Source organism: Syngnathus leptorhynchus, unplaced genomic scaffold (assembly GCF_054491065.1).
Source record: "Syngnathus leptorhynchus isolate UIUO unplaced genomic scaffold, UIUO_Slep HiC_scaffold_307, whole genome shotgun sequence".
NCBI lineage: Eukaryota > Metazoa > Chordata > Actinopteri > Syngnathiformes > Syngnathidae > Syngnathus > Syngnathus leptorhynchus.
This window is the reverse complement of record NW_028232274.1, coordinates 1-23716: the sequence shown is the minus strand read 5'-3', so window position 1 is coordinate 23716 and position 23716 is coordinate 1. Positions and strand designations below refer to the sequence as shown.

Here is a 23716-nt window from a genome sequence, read left to right as displayed (position 1 = left end):
ATTTCTTCATGTATAATGATCAACTCGATACTCCCTAGCCCCCAACAGCCTTTTTTTTCATAACACTTTAACCAGAGTGACGGGAGAGCGGCATTTCAGAAAACGTGCTTATCTCGGCGAGAAAAAGCGATTTCGGCAATAAAATTTAAAACGCGTGTAAAACATAAACCAAACGATGAAATTGGTTATTTCTTCATGTATAATGATCAACTCGATACTCCCTAGCCCCCAACAGCCTTTTTTTTCATAACACTTTAACCAGAGTGACGGGAGAGCGGCATTTCAGAAAACGTGCTTATCTCGGCGAGAAAAAGCGATTTCGGCAATAATATTTAAAACGCGTGTAAAACATAAACCAAACGATGAAATTGGTTATTTCTTCATGTATAATGATCAACGCGATACTCCCTAGCCCCCAACAGCCTTTTTTTTCATAACACTTTAACCAGAGTGACGGGAGAGCGGCATTTCAGAAAACGTGCTTATCTCGGCGAGAAAAAGCGATTTCGGCAATAAAATTTAAAACGCGTGTAAAACATAAACCAAACGATGAAATTGGTTATTTCTTCATGTATAATGATCAACTCGATACTCCCTAGCCCCCAACAGCCTTTTTTTTCATAACACTTTAACCAGAGTGACGGGAGAGCGGCATTTCAGAAAACGTGCTTATCTCGGCGAGAAAAAGCGATTTCGGCAATAAAATTTAAAACGCGTGTAAAACATAAACCAAACGATGAAATTGGTTATTTCTTCATGTATAATGATCAACTCGATACTCCCTAGCCCCCAACAGCCTTTTTTTTCATAACACTTTAACCAGAGTGACGGGAGAGCGGCATTTCAGAAAACGTGCTTATCTCGGCGAGAAAAAGCGATTTCGGCAATAAAATTTAAAACGCGTGTAAAACATAAACCAAACGATGAAATTGGTTATTTCTTCATGTATAATGATCAACTCGATACTCCCTAGCCCCCAACAGCCTTTTTTTTCATAACACTTTAACCAGAGTGACGGGAGAGCGGCATTTCAGAAAACGTGCTTATCTCGGCGAGAAAAAGCGATTTCGGCAATAAAATTTAAAACGCGTGTAAAACATAAACCAAACGATGAAATTGGTTATTTCTTCATGTATAATGATCAACTCGATACTCCCTAGCCCCCAACAGCCTTTTTTTTCATAACACTTTAACCAGAGTGACGGGAGAGCGGCATTTCAGAAAACGTGCTTATCTCGGCGAGAAAAAGCGATTTCGGCAATAAAATTTAAAACGCGTGTAAAACATAAACCAAACGATGAAATTGGTTATTTCTTCATGTATAATGATCAACTCGATACTCCCTAGCCCCCAACAGCCTTTTTTTTCATAACACTTTAACCAGAGTGACGGGAGAGCGGCATTTCAGAAAACGTGCTTATCTCGGCGAGAAAAAGCGATTTCGGCAATAAAATTTAAAACGCGTGTAAAACATAAACCAAACGATGAAATTGGTTATTTCTTCATGTATAATGATCAACTCGATACTCCCTAGCCCCCAACAGCCTTTTTTTTCATAACACTTTAACCAGAGTGACGGGAGAGCGGCATTTCAGAAAACGTGCTTATCTCGGCGAGAAAAAGCGATTTCGGCAATAATATTTAAAACGCGTGTAAAACATAAACCAAACGATGAAATTGGTTATTTCTTCATGTATAATGATCAACGCGATACTCCCTAGCCCCCAACAGCCTTTTTTTTCATAACACTTTAACCAGAGTGACGGGAGAGCGGCATTTCAGAAAACGTGCTTATCTCGGCGAGAAAAAGCGATTTCGGCAATAAAATTTAAAACGCGTGTAAAACATAAACCAAACGATGAAATTGGTTATTTCTTCATGTATAATGATCAACTCGATACTCCCTAGCCCCCAACAGCCTTTTTTTTCATAACACTTTAACCAGAGTGACGGGAGAGCGGCATTTCAGAAAACGTGCTTATCTCGGCGAGAAAAAGCGATTTCGGCAATAAAATTTAAAACGCGTGTAAAACATAAACCAAACGATGAAATTGGTTATTTCTTCATGTATAATGATCAACTCGATACTCCCTAGCCCCCAACAGCCTTTTTTTTCATAACACTTTAACCAGAGTGACGGGAGAGCGGCATTTCAGAAAACGTGCTTATCTCGGCGAGAAAAAGCGATTTCGGCAATAAAATTTAAAACGCGTGTAAAACATAAACCAAACGATGAAATTGGTTATTTCTTCATGTATAATGATCAACTCGATACTCCCTAGCCCCCAACAGCCTTTTTTTTCATAACACTTTAACCAGAGTGACGGGAGAGCGGCATTTCAGAAAACGTGCTTATCTCGGCGAGAAAAAGCGATTTCGGCAATAAAATTTAAAACGCGTGTAAAACATAAACCAAACGATGAAATTGGTTATTTCTTCATGTATAATGATCAACTCGATACTCCCTAGCCCCCAACAGCCTTTTTTTTCATAACACTTTAACCAGAGTGACGGGAGAGCGGCATTTCAGAAAACGTGCTTATCTCGGCGAGAAAAAGCGATTTCGGCAATAAAATTTAAAACGCGTGTAAAACATAAACCAAACGATGAAATTGGTTATTTCTTCATGTATAATGATCAACTCGATACTCCCTAGCCCCCAACAGCCTTTTTTTTCATAACACTTTAACCAGAGTGACGGGAGAGCGGCATTTCAGAAAACGTGCTTATCTCGGCGAGAAAAAGCGATTTCGGCAATAAAATTTAAAACGCGTGTAAAACATAAACCAAACGATGAAATTGGTTATTTCTTCATGTATAATGATCAACTCGATACTCCCTAGCCCCCAACAGCCTTTTTTTTCATAACACTTTAACCAGAGTGACGGGAGAGCGGCATTTCAGAAAACGTGCTTATCTCGGCGAGAAAAAGCGATTTCGGCAATAAAATTTAAAACGCGTGTAAAACATAAACCAAACGATGAAATTGGTTATTTCTTCATGTATAATGATCAACTCGATACTCCCTAGCCCCCAACAGCCTTTTTTTTCATAACACTTTAACCAGAGTGACGGGAGAGCGGCATTTCAGAAAACGTGCTTATCTCGGCGAGAAAAAGCGATTTCGGCAATAAAATTTAAAACGCGTGTAAAACATAAACCAAACGATGAAATTGGTTATTTCTTCATGTATAATGATCAACTCGATACTCCCTAGCCCCCAACAGCCTTTTTTTTCATAACACTTTAACCAGAGTGACGGGAGAGCGGCATTTCAGAAAACGTGCTTATCTCGGCGAGAAAAAGCGATTTCGGCAATAACATTTAAAACGCGTGTAAAACATAAACCAAACGATGAAATTGGTAATTTCTTCATGTATAATGATCAACTCGATACTCCCTAGCCCCCAACAGCCTTTTTTTTCATAACACTTTAACCAGAGTGACGGGAGAGCGGCATTTCAGAAAACGTGCTTATCTCGGCGAGAAAAAGCGATTTCGGCAATAAAATTTAAAACGCGTGTAAAACATAAACCAAACGATGAAATTGGTTATTTCTTCATGTATAATGATCAACTCGATACTCCCTAGCCCCCAACAGCCTTTTTTTTCATAACACTTTAACCAGAGTGACGGGAGAGCGGCATTTCAGAAAACGTGCTTATCTCGGCGAGAAAAAGCGATTTCGGCAATAAAATTTAAAACGCGTGTAAAACATAAACCAAACGATGAAATTGGTTATTTCTTCATGTATAATGATCAACTCGATACTCCCTAGCCCCCAACAGCCTTTTTTTTCATAACACTTTAACCAGAGTGACGGGAGAGCGGCATTTCAGAAAACGTGCTTATCTCGGCGAGAAAAAGCGATTTCGGCAATAAAATTTAAAACGCGTGTAAAACATAAACCAAACGATGAAATTGGTTATTTCTTTATGTATAATGATCAACTCGAGTCGAGCTCCAGGGAGAGAGGCTGATTTTTCGCTTTTTGAGGCCGACCGACGAACCGGCGCGGGGCGGACTCAAAAGCCCGCAGAGCCGTAGGCACTTAGAAAAGTTTCGCCTTTGGCTGTGAGCTCCAGGGGGAGAGGCTGGTTTTGCGTTATTTTAGGCCGGCTGGAGAACCGGCGCGGGTCGGACGCACAATCCCCGCAGAGCCGTGGGCACTTAGAAAATTTTTGCCAAGTTGGCTCTGAGCGCCTGGTACCTAATATGGAAGTATAGAGGCCGACTTTCGGGCAAGATCACGCCGCGTTAGGCTTCCAGGACCCCGGCTAAGCAATTTTACCGGGCCGCCCGGTTCTTTTTTTGAACCAGCCCGGTTCTTTTTACACTTCCAGCTGGAGGTCAGCAGCGGCTTTTTGCCTAAGATCACGCCGGGTTAGGCTTCCAGGACCTCGGCTAAGCAATTCTACCGGGCCGCCCGGTTCTTTTTTTGAACCAGCCCGGTTCTTTTTACACTTCCAGCTGGAGCTCACGAGCGGCTTTTTGGACAAGATCACGCCGTGTTAGGCTTCCAGAGCCCCGGCTAAGCAATTTTACCGGCCCGCCCGGTTCTTTTTTTTAACCAGCCCGGTTCTTTTTACACTTCCAGCTGGAGCTCAGCAGCGGGTTTTTGGACAAGATCACGCCGTGTTAGGCTTCCAGAGCCCCGGCTAAGCAATTTTACAGGGTCGCCCGGTTCTTTTTTTTAACCAGCCCGGTTTTTTTTACACTTCCAGCTGGAGCTCAGCAGCGGCTTTTTGCACAGTATCACGCCGGGTTAGGCTTCCAGAGCCCCGGCTAAGCAATTTTACCGGGCCGCCCGGTTCTTTTTTTTAACCAGCCCGGTTCTTTTTACACTTCCAGCTGGAGCTCAGCAGCGGCTTTTTGGACAAGATCACGCCGTGTTAGGCTTCCAGAGCCCCGGCTAAGCAATTTTACCGGGTCGGCCGGTTCTTTTTTTTTAACCAGCCCGGTTCTTTTTACACTTCCAGCTCGAGCTCAGCAGCGGCTTTTTGGACAAGATCACGCCGTGTTAGGCTTCCAGAGCCCCGGCTAAGCAATTTTACCGGGTCGCCCGGTTCTTTTTTTAACCAGCCCGGTTCTTTTTACACTTCCAGCTGGAGCTCAGCATCGTGTAAAACATAAACCAAACGATGAAATTGGTTATTTCTTCATGTATAATGATCAACTCGATACTCCCTAGCCCCCAACAGCCTTTTTTTTCATAACACTTTAACCAGAGTGACGGGAGAGCGGCATTTCAGAAAACGTGCTTATCTCGGCGAGAAAAAGCGATTTCGGCAATAAAATTTAAAACGCGTGTAAAACATAAACCAAACGATGAAATTGGTTATTTCTTCATGTATAATGATCAACTCGATACTCCCTAGCCCCCAAACAGCCTTTTTTTTCATAACACTTTAACCAGAGTGACGGGAGAGCGGCATTTCAGAAAACGTGCTTATCTCGGCGAGAAAAAGCGATTTCGGCAATAAAATTTAAAACGCGTGTAAAACATAAACCAAACGATGAAATTGGTTATTTCTTCATGTATAATGATCAACTCGATACTCCCTAGCCCCCAACAGCCTTTTTTTTCATAACACTTTAACCAGAGTGACGGGAGAGCGGCATTTCAGAAAACGTGCTTATCTCGGCGAGAAAAAGCGATTTCGGCAATAAAATTTAAAACGCGTGTAAAACATAAACCAAACGATGAAATTGGTTATTTCTTCATGTATAATGATCAACTCGATACTCCCTAGCCCCCAACAGCCTTTTTTTTCATAACACTTTAACCAGAGTGACGGGAGAGCGGCATTTCAGAAAACGTGCTTATCTCGGCGAGAAAAAGCGATTTCGGCAATAAAATTTAAAACGCGTGTAAAACATAAACCAAACGATGAAATTGGTTATTTCTTCATGTATAATGATCAACTCGATACTCCCTAGCCCCCAACAGCCTTTTTTTTCATAACACTTTAACCAGAGTGACGGGAGAGCGGCATTTCAGAAAACGTGCTTATCTCGGCGAGAAAAAGCGATTTCGGCAATAACATTTAAAACGCGTGTAAAACATAAACCAAACGATGAAATGGGTTATTTCTTCATGTATAATGATCAACTCGATACTCCCTAGCCCCCAACAGCCTTTTTTTTCATAACACTTTAACCAGAGTGACGGGAGAGCGGCATTTCAGAAAACGTGCTTATCTCGGCGAGAAAAAGCGATTTCGGCAATAAAATTTAAAACGCGTGTAAAACATAAACCAAACGATGAAATTGGTTATTTCTTCATGTATAATGATCAACTCGATACTCCCTAGCCCCCAACAGCCTTTTTTTTCATAACACTTTAACCAGAGTGACGGGAGAGCGGCATTTCAGAAAACGTGCTTATCTCGGCGAGAAAAAGCGATTTCGGCAATAAAATTTAAAACGCGTGTAAAACATAAACCAAACGATGAAATTGGTTATTTCTTCATGTATAATGATCAACTCGATACTCCCTAGCCCCCAACAGCCTTTTTTTTCATAACACTTTAACCAGAGTGACGGGAGAGCGGCATTTCAGAAAACGTGCTTATCTCGGCGAGAAAAAGCGATTTCGGCAATAAAATTTAAAACGCGTGTAAAACATAAACCAAACGATGAAATTGGTTATTTCTTCATGTATAATGATCAACTCGATACTCCCTAGCCCCCAACAGCCTTTTTTTTCATAACACTTTAACCAGAGTGACGGGAGAGCGGCATTTCAGAAAACGTGCTTATCTCGGCGAGAAAAAGCGATTTCGGCAATAAAATTTAAAACGCGTGTAAAACATAAACCAAACGATGAAATTGGTTATTTCTTCATGTATAATGATCAACTCGATACTCCCTAGCCCCCAACAGCCTTTTTTTTCATAACACTTTAACCAGAGTGACGGGAGAGCGGCATTTCAGAAAACGTGCTTATCTCGGCGAGAAAAAGCGATTTCGGCAATAAAATTTAAAACGCGTGTAAAACATAAACCAAACGATGAAATTGGTTATTTCTTCATGTATAATGATCAACTCGATACTCCCTAGCCCCCAACAGCCTTTTTTTTCATAACACTTTAACCAGAGTGACGGGAGAGCGGCATTTCAGAAAACGTGCTTATCTCGGCGAGAAAAAGCGATTTCGGCAATAACATTTAAAACGCGTGTAAAACATAAACCAAACGATGAAATTGGTTATTTCTTCATGTATAATGATCAACTCGATACTCCCTAGCCCCCAACAGCCTTTTTTTTCATAACACTTTAACCAGAGTGACGGGAGAGCGGCATTTCAGAAAACGTGCTTATCTCGGCGAGAAAAAGCGATTTCGGCAATAAAATTTAAAACGCGTGTAAAACATAAACCAAACGATGAAATTGGTTATTTCTTCATGTATAATGATCAACTCGATACTCCCTAGCCCCCAACAGCCTTTTTTTTCATAACACTTTAACCAGAGTGACGGGAGAGCGGCATTTCAGAAAACGTGCTTATCTCGGCGAGAAAAAGCGATTTCGGCAATAAAATTTAAAACGCGTGTAAAACATAAACCAAACGATGAAATTGGTTATTTCTTCATGTATAATGATCAACTCGATACTCCCTAGCCCCCAACAGCCTTTTTTTTCATAACACTTTAACCAGAGTGACGGGAGAGCGGCATTTCAGAAAACGTGCTTATCTCGGCGAGAAAAAGCGATTTCGGCAATAAAATTTAAAACGCGTGTAAAACATAAACCAAACGATGAAATTGGTTATTTCTTCATGTATAATGATCAACTCGATACTCCCTAGCCCCCAACAGCCTTTTTTTTCATAACACTTTAACCAGAGTGACGGGAGAGCGGCATTTCAGAAAACGTGCTTATCTCGGCGAGAAAAAGCGATTTCGGCAATAAAATTTAAAACGCGTGTAAAACATAAACCAAACGATGAAATTGGCTTATTTCTTCATGTATAATGATCAACTCGATACTCCCTAGCCCCCAACAGCCTTTTTTTTCATAACACTTTAACCAGAGTGACGGGAGAGCGGCATTTCAGAAAACGTGCTTATCTCGGCGAGAAAAAGCGATTTCGGCAATAAAATTTAAAACGCGTGTAAAACATAAACCAAACGATGAAATTGGTTATTTCTTCATGTATAATGATCAACTCACTCCCCTAGGCCCCAACAGCCTTTTTTTTTCATAACACTTTAACCAGAGTGACGGGAGAGCGGCATTTCAGAAAACGTGCTTATCTCGGCGAGAAAAAGCGATTTCGGCAATAAAATTTAAAACGCGTGTAAAACATAAACCAAACGATGAAATTGGTTATTTCTTCATGTATAATGATCAACTCGATACTCCCTAGCCCCCAACAGCCTTTTTTTTCATAACACTTTAACCAGAGTGACGGGGAGAGCGGCATTTCAGAAAACGTGCTTATCTCGGCGAGAAAAAGCGATTTCGGCAATAAAATTTAAAACGCGTGTAAAACATAAACCAAACGATGAAATTGGTTATTTCTTCATGTATAATGATCAACTCGATACTCCCTAGCCCCCAACAGCCTTTTTTTTCATAACACTTTAACCAGAGTGACGGGAGAGCGGCATTTCAGAAAACGTGCTTATCTCGGCGAGAAAAAGCGATTTCGGCAATAAAATTTAAAACGCGTGTAAAACATAAACCAAACGATGAAATTGGTTATTTCTTCATGTATAATGATCAACTCGATACTCCCTAGCCCCCAACAGCCTTTTTTTTCATAACACTTTAACCAGAGTGACGGGAGAGCGGCATTTCAGAAAACGTGCTTATCTCGGCGAGAAAAAGCGATTTCGGCAATAAAATTTAAAACGCGTGTAAAACATAAACCAAACGATGAAATTGGTTATTTCTTCATGTATAATGATCAACTCGATACTCCCTAGCCCCCAACAGCCTTTTTTTTCATAACACTTTAACCAGAGTGACGGGAGAGCGGCATTTCAGAAAACGTGCTTATCTCGGCGAGAAAAAGCGATTTCGGCAATAAAATTTAAAACGCGTGTAAAACATAAACCAAACGATGAAATTGGTTATTTCTTCATGTATAATGATCAACTCGATACTCCCTAGCCCCCAACAGCCTTTTTTTTCATAACACTTTAACCAGAGTGACGGGAGAGCGGCATTTCAGAAAACGTGCTTATCTCGGCGAGAAAAAGCGATTTCGGCAATAAAATTTAAAACGCGTGTAAAACATAAACCAAACGATGAAATTGGTTATTTCTTCATGTATAATGATCAACTCGATACTCCCTAGCCCCCAACAGCCTTTTTTTTCATAACACTTTAACCAGAGTGACGGGAGAGCGGCATTTCAGAAAACGTGCTTATCTCGGCGAGAAAAAGCGATTTCGGCAATAAAATTTAAAACGCGTGTAAAACATAAACCAAACGATGAAATTGGTTATTTCTTCATGTATAATGATCAACTCGATACTCCCTAGCCCCCAACAGCCTTTTTTTTCATAACACTTTAACCAGAGTGACGGGAGAGCGGCATTTCAGAAAACGTGCTTATCTCGGCGAGAAAAAGCGATTTCGGCAATAAAATTTAAAACGCGTGTAAAACATAAACCAAACGATGAAATTGGTTATTTCTTCATGTATAATGATCAACTCGATACTCCCTAGCCCCCAACAGCCTTTTTTTTCATAACACTTTAACCAGAGTGACGGGAGAGCGGCATTTCAGAAAACGTGCTTATCTCGGCGAGAAAAAGCGATTTCGGCAATAAAATTTAAAACGCGTGTAAAACATAAACCAAACGATGAAATTGGTTATTTCTTCATGTATAATGATCAACTCGATACTCCCTAGCCCCCAACAGCCTTTTTTTTCATAACACTTTAACCAGAGTGACGGGAGAGCGGCATTTCAGAAAACGTGCTTATCTCGGCGAGAAAAAGCGATTTCGGCAATAAAATTTAAAACGCGTGTAAAACATAAACCAAACGATGAAATTGGTTATTTCTTCATGTATAATGATCAACTCGATACTCCCTAGCCCCCAACAGCCTTTTTTTTCATAACACTTTAACCAGAGTGACGGGAGAGCGGCATTTCAGAAAACGTGCTTATCTCGGCGAGAAAAAGCGATTTCGGCAATAAAATTTAAAACGCGTGTAAAACATAAACCAAACGATGAAATTGGTTATTTCTTCATGTATAATGATCAACTCGATACTCCCTAGCCCCCAACAGCCTTTTTTTTCATAACACTTTAACCAGAGTGACGGGAGAGCGGCATTTCAGAAAACGTGCTTATCTCGGCGAGAAAAAGCGATTTCGGCAATAAAATTTAAAACGCGTGTAAAACATAAACCAAACGATGAAATTGGTTATTTCTTCATGTATAATGATCAACTCGATACTCCCTAGCCCCCAACAGCCTTTTTTTTCATAACACTTTAACCAGAGTGACGGGAGAGCGGCATTTCAGAAAACGTGCTTATCTCGGCGAGAAAAAGCGATTTCGGCAATAAAATTTAAAACGCGTGTAAAACATAAACCAAACGATGAAATTGGTTATTTCTTCATGTATAATGATCAACTCGATACTCCCTAGCCCCCAACAGCCTTTTTTTTCATAACACTTTAACCAGAGTGACGGGAGAGCGGCATTTCAGAAAACGTGCTTATCTCGGCGAGAAAAAGCGATTTCGGCAATAAAATTTAAAACGCGTGTAAAACATAAACCAAACGATGAAATTGGTTATTTCTTCATGTATAATGATCAACTCGATACTCCCTAGCCCCCAACAGCCTTTTTTTTCATAACACTTTAACCAGAGTGACGGGAGAGCGGCATTTCAGAAAACGTGCTTATCTCGGCGAGAAAAAGCGATTTCGGCAATAAAATTTAAAACGCGTGTAAAACATAAACCAAACGATGAAATTGGTTATTTCTTCATGTATAATGATCAACTCGATACTCCCTAGCCCCCAACAGCCTTTTTTTTCATAACACTTTAACCAGAGTGACGGGAGAGCGGCATTTCAGAAAACGTGCTTATCTCGGCGAGAAAAAGCGATTTCGGCAATAAAATTTAAAACGCGTGTAAAACATAAACCAAACGATGAAATTGGTTATTTCTTCATGTATAATGATCAACTCGATACTCCCTAGCCCCCAACAGCCTTTTTTTTCATAACACTTTAACCAGAGTGACGGGAGAGCGGCATTTCAGAAAACGTGCTTATCTCGGCGAGAAAAAGCGATTTCGGCAATAACATTTAAAACGCGTGTAAAACATAAACCAAACGATGAAATTGGTTATTTCTTCATGTATAATGATCAACTCGATACTCCCTAGCCCCCAACAGCCTTTTTTTTCATAACACTTTAACCAGAGTGACGGGAGAGCGGCATTTCAGAAAACGTGCTTATCTCGGCGAGAAAAAGCGATTTCGGCAATAAAATTTAAAACGCGTGTAAAACATAAACCAAACGATGAAATTGGTTATTTCTTCATGTATAATGATCAACTCGATACTCCCTAGCCCCCAACAGCCTTTTTTTTCATAACACTTTAACCAGAGTGACGGGAGAGCGGCATTTCAGAAAACGTGCTTATCTCGGCGAGAAAAAGCGATTTCGGCAATAAAATTTAAAACGCGTGTAAAACATAAACCAAACGATGAAATTGGTTATTTCTTCATGTATAATGATCAACTCGATACTCCCTAGCCCCCAACAGCCTTTTTTTTCATAACACTTTAACCAGAGTGACGGGAGAGCGGCATTTCAGAAAACGTGCTTATCTCGGCGAGAAAAAGCGATTTCGGCAATAAAATTTAAAACGCGTGTAAAACATAAACCAAACGATGAAATTGGTTATTTCTTCATGTATAATGATCAACTCGATACTCCCTAGCCCCCAACAGCCTTTTTTTTCATAACACTTTAACCAGAGTGACGGGAGAGCGGCATTTCAGAAAACGTGCTTATCTCGGCGAGAAAAAGCGATTTCGGCAATAAAATTTAAAACGCGTGTAAAACATAAACCAAACGATGAAATTGGCAATTTCTTCATGTATAATGATCAACTCGATACTCCCTAGCCCCCAGCAGCCTTTTTTTTCATAACACTTTAACCAGAGTGACGGGAGAGCGGCATTTCAGAAAACGTGCTTATCTCGGCGAGAAAAAGCGATTTCGGCAATAAAATTTAAAACGCGTGTAAAACATAAACCAAACGATGAAATTGGTTATTTCTTCATGTATAATGATCAACTCGATACTCCCTAGGCCCCAACAGCCTTTTTTTTCATAACACTTTAACCAGAGTGACGGGAGAGCGGCATTTCAGAAAACGTGCTTATCTCGGCGAGAAAAAGCGATTTCGGCAATAAAATTTAAAACGCGTGTAAAACATAAACCAAACGATGAAATTGGTTATTTCTTCATGTATAATGATCAACTCGATACTCCCTAGCCCCCAACAGCCTTTTTTTTCATAACACTTTAACCAGAGTGACGGGAGAGCGGCATTTCAGAAAACGTGCTTATCTCGGCGAGAAAAAGCGATTTCGGCAATAAAATTTAAAACGCGTGTAAAACATAAACCAAACGATGAAATTGGTTATTTCTTCATGTATAATGATCAACTCGATACTCCCTAGCCCCCAACAGCCTTTTTTTTCATAACACTTTAACCAGAGTGACGGGAGAGCGGCATTTCAGAAAACGTGCTTATCTCGGCGAGAAAAAGCGATTTCGGCAATAAAATTTAAAACGCGTGTAAAACATAAACCAAACGATGAAATTGGTTATTTCTTCATGTATAATGATCAACTCGATACTCCCTAGCCCCCAACAGCCTTTTTTTTCATAACACTTTAACCAGAGTGACGGGAGAGCGGCATTTCAGAAAACGTGCTTATCTCGGCGAGAAAAAGCGATTTCGGCAATAAAATTTAAAACGCGTGTAAAACATAAACCAAACGATGAAATTGGTTATTTCTTCATGTATAATGATCAACTCGATACTCCCTAGCCCCCAACAGCCTTTTTTTTCATAACACTTTAACCAGAGTGACGGGAGAGCGGCATTTCAGAAAACGTGCTTATCTCGGCGAGAAAAAGCGATTTCGGCAATAAAATTTAAAACGCGTGTAAAACATAAACCAAACGATGAAATTGGTTATTTCTTCATGTATAATGATCAACTCGATACTCCCTAGCCCCCAACAGCCTTTTTTTTCATAACACTTTAACCAGAGTGACGGGAGAGCGGCATTTCAGAAAACGTGCTTATCTCGGCGAGAAAAAGCGATTTCGGCAATAAAATTTAAAACGCGTGTAAAACATAAACCAAACGATGAAATTGGTTATTTCTTCATGTATAATGATCAACTCGATACTCCCTAGCCCCCAACAGCCTTTTTTTTCATAACACTTTAACCAGAGTGACGGGAGAGCGGCATTTCAGAAAACGTGCTTATCTCGGCGAGAAAAAGCGATTTCGGCAATAAAATTTAAAACGCGTGTAAAACATAAACCAAACGATGAAATTGGTTATTTCTTCATGTATAATGATCAACTCGATACTCCCTAGCCCCCAACAGCCTTTTTTTTCATAACACTTTAACCAGAGTGACGGGAGAGCGGCATTTCAGAAAACGTGCTTATCTCGGCGAGAAAAAGCGATTTCGGCAATAAAATTTAAAACGCGTGTAAAACATAAACCAAACGATGAAATTGGTTATTTCTTCATGTATAATGATCAACTCGATACTCCCTAGCCCCCAACAGCCTTTTTTTTCATAACACTTTAACCAGAGTGACGGGAGAGCGGCATTTCAGAAAACGTGCTTATCTCGGCGAGAAAAAGCGATTTCGGCAATAAAATTTAAAACGCGTGTAAAACATAAACCAAACGATGAAATTGGTTATTTCTTCATGTATAATGATCAACTCGATACTCCCTAGCCCCCAACAGCCTTTTTTTTCATAACACTTTAACCAGAGTGACGGGAGAGCGGCATTTCAGAAAACGTGCTTATCTCGGCGAGAAAAAGCGATTTCGGCAATAAAATTTAAAACGCGTGTAAAACATAAACCAAACGATGAAATTGGTTATTTCTTCATGTATAATGATCAACTCGATACTCCCTAGCCCCCAACAGCCTTTTTTTTCATAACACTTTAACCAGAGTGACGGGAGAGCGGCATTTCAGAAAACGTGCTTATCTCGGCGAGAAAAAGCGATTTCGGCAATAACATTTAAAACGCGTGTAAAACATAAACCAAACGATGAAATTGGTTATTTCTTCATGTATAATGATCAACTCGATACTCCCTAGCCCCCAACAGCCTTTTTTTTCATAACACTTTAACCAGAGTGACGGGAGAGCGGCATTTCAGAAAACGTGCTTATCTCGGCGAGAAAAAGCGATTTCGGCAATAACATTTAAAACGCGTGTAAAACATAAACCAAACGATGAAATTGGTTATTTCTTCATGTATAATGATCAACTCGATACTCCCTAGCCCCCAACAGCCTTTTTTTTCATAACACTTTAACCAGAGTGACGGGAGAGCGGCATTTCAGAAAACGTGCTTATCTCGGCGAGAAAAAGCGATTTCGGCAATAAAATTTAAAACGCGTGTAAAACATAAACCAAACGATGAAATTGGTTATTTCTTCATGTATAATGATCAACTCGATACTCCCTAGCCCCCAACAGCCTTTTTTTTCATAACACTTTAACCAGAGTGACGGGAGAGCGGCATTTCAGAAAACGTGCTTATCTCGGCGAGAAAAAGCGATTTCGGCAATAAAATTTAAAACGCGTGTAAAACATAAACCAAACGATGAAATTGGTTATTTCTTCATGTATAATGATCAACTCGATACTCCCTAGCCCCCAACAGCCTTTTTTTTCATAACACTTTAACCAGAGTGACGGGAGAGCGGCATTTCAGAAAACGTGCTTATCTCGGCGAGAAAAAGCGATTTCGGCAATAAAATTTAAAACGCGTGTAAAACATAAACCAAACGATGAAATTGGTTATTTCTTCATGTATAATGATCAACTCGATACTCCCTAGCCCCCAACAGCCTTTTTTTTCATAACACTTTAACCAGAGTGACGGGAGAGCGGCATTTCAGAAAACGTGCTTATCTCGGCGAGAAAAAGCGATTTCGGCAATAAAATTTAAAACGCGTGTAAAACATAAACCAAACGATGAAATTGGTTATTTCTTCATGTATAATGATCAACTCGATACTCCCTAGCCCCCAACAGCCTTTTTTTTCATAACACTTTAACCAGAGTGACGGGAGAGCGGCATTTCAGAAAACGTGCTTATCTCGGCGAGAAAAAGCGATTTCGGCAATAAAATTTAAAACGCGTGTAAAACATAAACCAAACGATGAAATTGGTTATTTCTTCATGTATAATGATCAACTCGATACTCCCTAGCCCCCAACAGCCTTTTTTTTCATAACACTTTAACCAGAGTGACGGGAGAGCGGCATTTCAGAAAACGTGCTTATCTCGGCGAGAAAAAGCGATTTCGGCAATAAAATTTAAAACGCGTGTAAAACATAAACCAAACGATGAAATTGGTTATTTCTTCATGTATAATGATCAACTCGATACTCCCTAGCCCCCAACAGCCTTTTTTTTCATAACACTTTAACCAGAGTGACGGGAGAGCGGCATTTCAGAAAACGTGCTTATCTCGGCGAGAAAAAGCGATTTCGGCAATAAAATTTAAAACGCGTGTAAAACATAAACCAAACGATGAAATTGGTTATTTCTTCATGTATAATGATCAACTCGAGTCGAGCTCCAGGGAGAGAGGCTGATTTTTCGCTTTTTGAGGCCGACCGACGAACCGGCGCGGGGCGGACTCAAAAGCCCGCAGAGCCGTAGGCACTTAGAAAAGTTTCGCCTTTGGCTGTGAGCTCCAGGGGGAGAGGCTGGTTTTGCGTTATTTTAGGCCGGCTGGAGAACCGGCGCGGGTCGGACGCACAATCCCCGCAGAGCCGTGGGCACTTAGAAAATTTTTGCCAAGTTGGCTCTGAGCGCCTGGTACCTAATATGGAAGTATAGAGGCCGACTTTCGGGCAAGATCACGCCGCGTTAGGCTTCCAGGACCCCGGCTAAGCAATTTTACCGGGCCGCCCGGTTCTTTTTTTGAACCAGCCCGGTTCTTTTTACACTTCCAGCTGGAGCTCAGCAGCGGCTTTTTGCCTAAGATCACGCCGGGTTAGGCTTCCAGGACCTCGGCTAAGCAATTCTACCGGGCCGCCCGGTTCTTTTTTTGAACCAGCCCGGTTCTTCTTACACTTCCAGCTGGAGCTCACGAGCGGCTTTTTGGACAAGATCACGCCGTGTTAGGCTTCCAGAGCCCCGGCTAAGCAATTTTACCGGCCCGCCCGGTTCTTTTTTTTAACCAGCCCGGTTCTTTTTACACTTCCAGCTGGAGCTCAGCAGCGGGTTTTTGGACAAGATCACGCCGTGTTAGGCTTCCAGAGCCCCGGCTAAGCAATTTTACAGGGTCGCCCGGTTCTTTTTTTTAACCAGCCCGGTTTTTTTTACACTTCCAGCTGGAGCTCAGCAGCGGCTTTTTGCACAGTATCAGGCCGGGTTAGGCTTCCAGAGCCCCGGCTAAGCAATTTTACCGGGCCGCCCGGTTCTTTTTTTTAACCAGCCCGGTTCTTTTTACACTTCCAGCTGGAGCTCAGCAGCGGCTTTTTGGACAAGATCACGCCGTGTTAGGCTTCCAGAGCCCCGGCTAAGCAATTTTACCGGGTCGGCCGGTTCTTTTTTTTTAACCAGCCCGGTTCTTTTTACACTTCCAGCTCGAGCTCAGCAGCGGCTTTTTGGACAAGATCACGCCGTGTTAGGCTTCCAGAGCCCCGGCTAAGCAATTTTACCGGGTCGCCCGGTTCTTTTTTTAACCAGCCCGGTTCTTTTTACACTTCCAGCTGGAGCTCAGCATCGTGTAAAACATAAACCAAACGATGAAATTGGTTATTTCTTCATGTATAATGATCAACTCGATACTCCCTAGCCCCCAACAGCCTTTTTTTTCATAACACTTTAACCAGAGTGACGGGAGAGCGGCATTTCAGAAAACGTGCTTATCTCGGCGAGAAAAAGCGATTTCGGCAATAAAATTTAAAACGCGTGTAAAACATAAACCAAACGATGAAATTGGTTATTTCTTCATGTATAATGATCAACTCGATACTCCCTAGCCCCCAACAGCCTTTTTTTTCATAACACTTTAACCAGAGTGACGGGAGAGCGGCATTTCAGAAAACGTGCTTATCTCGGCGAGAAAAAGCGATTTCGGCAATAATATTTAAAATGCGTGTAAAACATAAACCAAACGATGAAATTGGTTATTTCTTCATGTATAATGATCAACGCGATACTCCCTAGCCCCCAACAGCCTTTTTTTTCATAACACTTTAACCAGAGTGACGGGAGAGCGGCATTTCAGAAAACGTGCTTATCTCGGCGAGAAAAAGCGATTTCGGCAATAAAATTTAAAACGCGTGTAAAACATAAACCAAACGATGAAATTGGTTATTTCTTCATGTATAATGATCAACAAACGATGAAATTGGTTATTTCTTCATGTATAATGATCAACTCGATACTCCCTAGCCCCCAACAGCCTTTTTTTTCATAACACTTTAACCAGAGTGACGGGAGAGCGGCATTTCAGAAAACGTGCTTATCTCGGCGAGAAAAAGCGATTTCGGCAATAAAATTTAAAACGCGTGTAAAACATAAACCAAACCTTTTTTTTCATAACACTTTAACCAGAGTGACGGGAGAGCGGCATTTCAGAAAACGTGCTTATCTCGGCGAGAAAAAGCGATTTCGGCAATAAAATTTAAAACGCGTGTAAAACATAAACCAAACGATGAAATTGGTTATTTCTTCATGTATAATGATCAACTCGATACTCCCTAGCCCCCAACAGCCTTTTTTTTCATAACACTTTAACCAGAGTGACGGGAGAGCGGCATTTCAGAAAACGTGCTTATCTCGGCGATAAAAAGCGATTTCGGCAATAAAATTTAAAACGCGTGTAAAACATAAACCAAACGATGAAATTGGTTATTTCTTCATGTATAATGATCAACTCGATACTCCCTAGCCCCCAACAGCCTTTTTTTTTCATAACACTTTAACCAGAGTGACGGGAGAGCGGCATTTCAGAAAACGTGCTTATCTCGGCGAGAAAAAGCGATTTCGGCAATAAAATTTAAAACGCGTGTAAAACATAAACCAAACGATGAAATTGGTTATTTCTTCATGTATAATAATCAACTCGATACTCCCTAGCCCCCAACAGCCTTTTTTTTCATAACACTTTAACCAGAGTGACGGGAGAGCGGCATTTCAGAAAACGTGCTTATCTCGGCGAGAAAAAGCGATTTCGGCAATAAAATTTAAAACGCGTGTAAAACATAAACCAAACGATGAAATTGGTTATTTCTTCATGTATAATGATCAACTCGATACTCCCTAGCCCCCAACAGCCTTTTTTTTCATAACACTTTAACCAGAGTGACGGGAGAGCGGCATTTCAGAAAACGTGCTTATCTCGGCGAGAAAAAGCGATTTCGGCAATAAAATTTAAAACGCGTGTAAAACATAAACCAAACGATGAAATTGGTTATTTCTTCATGTATAATGATCAACTCGATACTCCCTAGCCCCCAACAGCCTTTTTTTTCATAACACTTTAACCAGAGTGACGGGAGAGCGGCATTTCAGAAAACGTGCTTATCTCGGCGAGAAAAAGCGATTTCGGCAATAAAATTTAAAACGCGTGTAAAACATAAACCAAACGATGAAATTGGTTATTTCTTCATGTATAATGATCAACTCGATACTCCCTAGCCCCCAACAGCCTTTTTTTTCATAACACTTTAACCAGAGTGACGGGAGAGCGGCATTTCAGAAAACGTGCTTATCTCGGCGAGAAAAAGCGATTTCGGCAATAAAATTTAAAACGCGTGTAAAACATAAACCAAACGATGAAATTGGTTATTTCTTCATGTATAATGATCAACTCGATACTCCCTAGCCCCCAACAGCCTTTTTTTTCATAACAGTTTAACCAGAGTGACGGGAGAGAATGGTAGGTGGATATTATGACAAAGTTTGATGGAGTATTGATTTATGACCTTAATAAAAAAGTATTAAATATTTTTTTTTTTTTTTTTAAAAAGAGTTATTGAGGTCATAGAGTTTATGGAGGTCATAGGGAGGTCATAGGTTATAGGGTTAGGTTGTTATTTATTTAAATGTTGAATTATGGGTTGGGTTAGGGTTTGGTGTGGGATGTGTGTGTGGTGTGTGTGTGGTTGAAAGTCAAAAATGTTATGAGCTGCTGCTTCCTCCCTCGTCCTGTAGGGGGTGTTTAAGTGTTTCATTCACTTTCATCCTGAGATAAGAGTGCTAAGGTGTGTAAGTGTATTTATCTCAGGATGAGTGTAAATCTTGTTTTGTTTTGTTTTTTGGATGGTGGTAAGTCTGAACATATGTGTTAGATCATCTGTAAATCTTGTTTTGTTTATTTTTTTGGTGGTGTGAATATGTCTGTAGATGTTTAGGGTCTTAAGATTGTTGGGGGTGTCTGACCTTCTCACCTTGCGCGGCTCTTTACGGCGTGTGTCTGTATCTGGGTTGTATGTGTGTGTATGTGGCTGAGTTAAATTATTTGATGGTGGGAATATGTCTGTACATGTTTTGGGGTCTTAAGATTGTTGGGGGGTGTATGACCCTGCTTTATGACCTCGCCGCGTGTATCTGTGGGATGTGTGTGTATGTGGCTGAGTTAAATTATTTTTGGTGCTATGTTTCAGTTTAAAAAAGCTTTTAATAATAGTATGAGGTGAAAAAAAATGAATCTTACCTTCCGAGGGATGAAATTAGCTGGTCCTCAGTCCAATTTTGTGTATGGAGGAGAAAATGGAGTTTAAAAATGGGGTGGGGGTTAGGGTTAGGGGTCTTCAGGTCAGAATGTTCTTTAGGGCGGGAAAGTATCTGGATATATAGATGTGCAAGTGTTTAAACAGTCAGAAAAGGCCTTTACAAAGCTCAAACCACCTCAAGTCGGTCTCTACGCTCTGCGGATCTTTTAAAAGCAATGGTGAAAGGTAGGTTGTTTTTTTTTCCTAAAAATAAACTATTCTGTTATAATGCGATTGTATTTATGACGTATGTTTTTTTTTGTACATAGATATTATCGTCTATGCGGACGTCCACAATGCTCGTGAGTTTTATTATGTGTTTACATTATTCTGTTATTTTCTCCATCAGAAATGTGATGTTATTGTTTTTCTCAACAAAAAAAAGCGCGGTTAAATGATGACTTCAGTGGAGTCTACTTAACGCAGACGGATTACGGTGAATCACACATTCATTTATGTTAGTTAATATTAATACGTTGATCTTAAAATGTTTAACTTATGTATGTATGTTAGATCTGGTAGGTGCAGCGGAGCAAGACATCCAGAAAAACGGTCTGGGTGACACAGGTCGCGAAGGTTACAAAGAGCCTGCTTCAAACGTGTCGGATGTGTTGGGAGAATCGTCTGACGAGGGCTCAGCTCCGCATCTTTTAAGAGCATTTGAAGACCGACAGAATCGGCTCTTTGCTCAAAAAGCGGATGACGTGTCAGCGGGTCACGTGACGGACGCAGAGCTTGCGAATATTAAGTACGAGGAGTTGAACCAAACTCGCGAATCGTTAAAAGAAATTGAAGGTATGTCGAATTTTGTTTTATATATATATATATATATTATTTTTTCTATCATATATTTATGTTATAACATTGTTTCTTCTGTATACTTCAGGCGCTATTGACAGCCAACCACAGGCTGCTCAACCTTCGAGGCGTCAGATGACTCGGAGTAGGAGGGGTCGAAGAAGGAGCAGGCTCACACACAACCCCCACCCATCCTTCCGTGTGAGAGAGAGGCGTCTGAAAGATTCAAGGTCTCATGCGTGTGACGGTGAATGTATTTACAGACAGCAACTTCGCTCTTGTCTCAAAGTAATACAGACATTGACATCTGCAATTGAAACATCGATAGTTTAAAATAAAAAGGCAATGTCTGACCCTAAACTCACGCCAACTGAGGCAGACGTCATAGCAAGCATTGTTGAAATAGATTTTGAAACCGATGAAACAAATCATGAATCAGGTACAAGGCAGAGATTTTGTGATACCCCTGAACTAGATCAACAAATCTTGACAATTAACAACGATATTGAAATGTTATCGGATGGTGCGTATAGGAGTCAAATATCAGAATTAACATCACACCTGCTATCTGCTCTAGAGGGTGTAAATGCGGTGGTATCGGGTGAGCAGAGTGCCCTCAGCCCCGATGTGCCTAATCATTTACAAAGTGTGGTAGAGGGTCTTAATAATCAAAGTGTCAATGAAGGTAGCCAAAGTCCTACACACATTTCTTCACAATTGTTAAACTTGATAACTGAATTAAATAACCACACGTATGAGAGTGTACGTTGTCTCAGTCCTAACATACCGGCTCAACTGATTGACATTATCAACGAGTTAAATGTACAGCCGCCTGACCCGACTCACGATAATCAGTCTGTGTTGAATGATGAAATAATTGATGACATGTGCGTTGAACCCTTGGCGTGTATTGATGGTAGCGACATAGCGCCGTGCCTACAAACTCGCCAACAGCCTAACAACTGCGCTGTAATAATTGATCATCAAATTGAGGGCGACATAGCGCCGTCTCAACATACGGCGTTTCAGCAACCTGACGCTACCTCTCAGCCGCTGAGTCGTGTTCAACCCGCAGGCTCGGAACCTGTCGCTACCTCTCAGCCTCTAAGCCGTGTTCAACAAGGTGGCTCGGCTGTAGTTAACAGACCCCATTTCAATAATGTTGAAGTGCGGAGACGTATAAATCCCCCCATGCAATCGGGTAGCAGGGATTTTGCTTCTTTTTACATGCATATCGAAAATAACATCGAAGGTGTTTTGGAGGAGGTAGATGACATTGCACAAACGGGGGATGCAATTCAGATTGAGATTGTGGGGGGTGGTGACGAAAGAGAACATACCTACCAACAAATGACTGATATAGACTCTATGAGGGAGCATGTACAAAGTATGCTAGAGCGTTTAGCACAGTCTAACACAGAACTTATGCTCGATGAAGGTTTAGAATTAGTGGTACAAATATTCAAGCCTTTGCGTGGAGGTATGCGTCGCAAACTGATACAATCCACTAATGTAGAAATATTAAAGAGAAAAAAACGACATTTGTACATGACTCTTAACAAAGACAACAATCTATGCTTTGCTCTCGCGTTAGCACATCTGCTAAACAGCTCGCTAACAACAAAGCAGGCCACACAGCAGGCTCGGCTCTTACAAGAGAGTGTAGGTTTGAACTGTCACACAGCTGTAAGTCTGGCTGATGTACACAAATTCGAGAAAGCCCTCAAAAGAAAGATAGTTGTAATGTACAGAAAAGCCGACTGCCGTCCTATGACTTTTTTTGAGACTCGCTACCCCAAATCAGCCGATGATATTTTGTTTATCCTTTTACTAGAGAATCATTTCTACGGCGTTAAATCCATTGAGGGGTTTGTAGGTCATACATATTTCTGTAGACACTGCTTCAAAGGTCACGAGAATTGGGAGCAGCATCGGTGCCCGGGGCACTGTCACGTGTGTCTTGATGCGAGATGTAAACAGCTACCCTTTAAACGTGTAATCTGTCCTGATTGTAATAAGACTTGTTATAATGACGAGTGTTTTATCAAACATAAAGAGCCGCGCAAGGCGAGAAGGTCAGACATCCTCAAAACTAACTGTGACACATATAAAAAATGCATGCAATGCGGCTTGCAATATTATGTGAAACCAGGTGCTAGTCGTGTCAAGCATCACTGCCTCGCTAAAAAATGTGCTGTGTGCGGTGACGACTTGAGGGGAGATACAATGCTTGATCCTCATCTGTGTTACATCCAACCTCTAAAAGCACAGCCTCCTTGTAGAAATGTAATATACTACGATTTTGAAACCTATGTAGATGAAGACGGGTCACTCAAACCCTTTCTTGTTTGTTGTAAATCGAATAGTATGGAGAAGCATTGGTTTGGTACCGATTGTGTCGACGGTTTTGTTAGTTTTTTCAGAAACCCTCGTTTCAAAGGTTCGACTTTTGTAGCACATAATGCTAGAGGTTTTGATTCCTACATTTTACTCAACAGAATGATCGATCTGGGTGTCAAATTTGACATTATAATGCAAGGGAGTAAGGTTCTCTCTTTTGTGGATGTTGATTTGAAATCGCGATACATAGACTCGCTCTCATTTCTGACCATGGCGCTAAGTGCGATCCCAAAGGCCCTAGGGTTTGAAGACAAATCAAAGGGGTACTTTCCACACAAATTCAGCTCGTTGGCTCATCTGAATTATGTAGGGTCTTATCCCGAGCCTTCGTCTTACGATGTTGAACGCCTGGCCCCCTCAGAGCGTGCAAAGTTCTACGAATGGTATGACAAAAACAGTATGGGGTCGTTTGATTTTGCCCAGCAGGCTGTAGCCTACTGTAAGAATGACGTGAACTTGTTATTCCAGGGTGGTGAGACATTTAGGGGTGAGTTTTTCGAAGCTACAGGTTGTG

At 41.0% G+C, this 23716-nt stretch overlaps 1 protein-coding gene across 1 annotated transcript; it reads left to right on the top strand.

Moving 5' to 3' along the window:
* Positions 1-19626: 19626 nt before the first annotated feature.
* On the top strand, positions 19627-23702 carry LOC147037083 (uncharacterized). Its single transcript, XM_085905192.1, has 5 exons — positions 19627-20190; positions 20274-20306; positions 20390-20440; positions 20518-20799; positions 20891-23702. The coding sequence occupies exons 1-5, from the start codon at positions 20181-20183 to the stop codon at positions 21133-21135; spliced, it is 621 nt and encodes a 206-aa protein (XP_085761318.1). The 5' UTR covers positions 19627-20180; the 3' UTR covers positions 21136-23702.
* Positions 23703-23716: the final 14 nt, after the last annotated feature.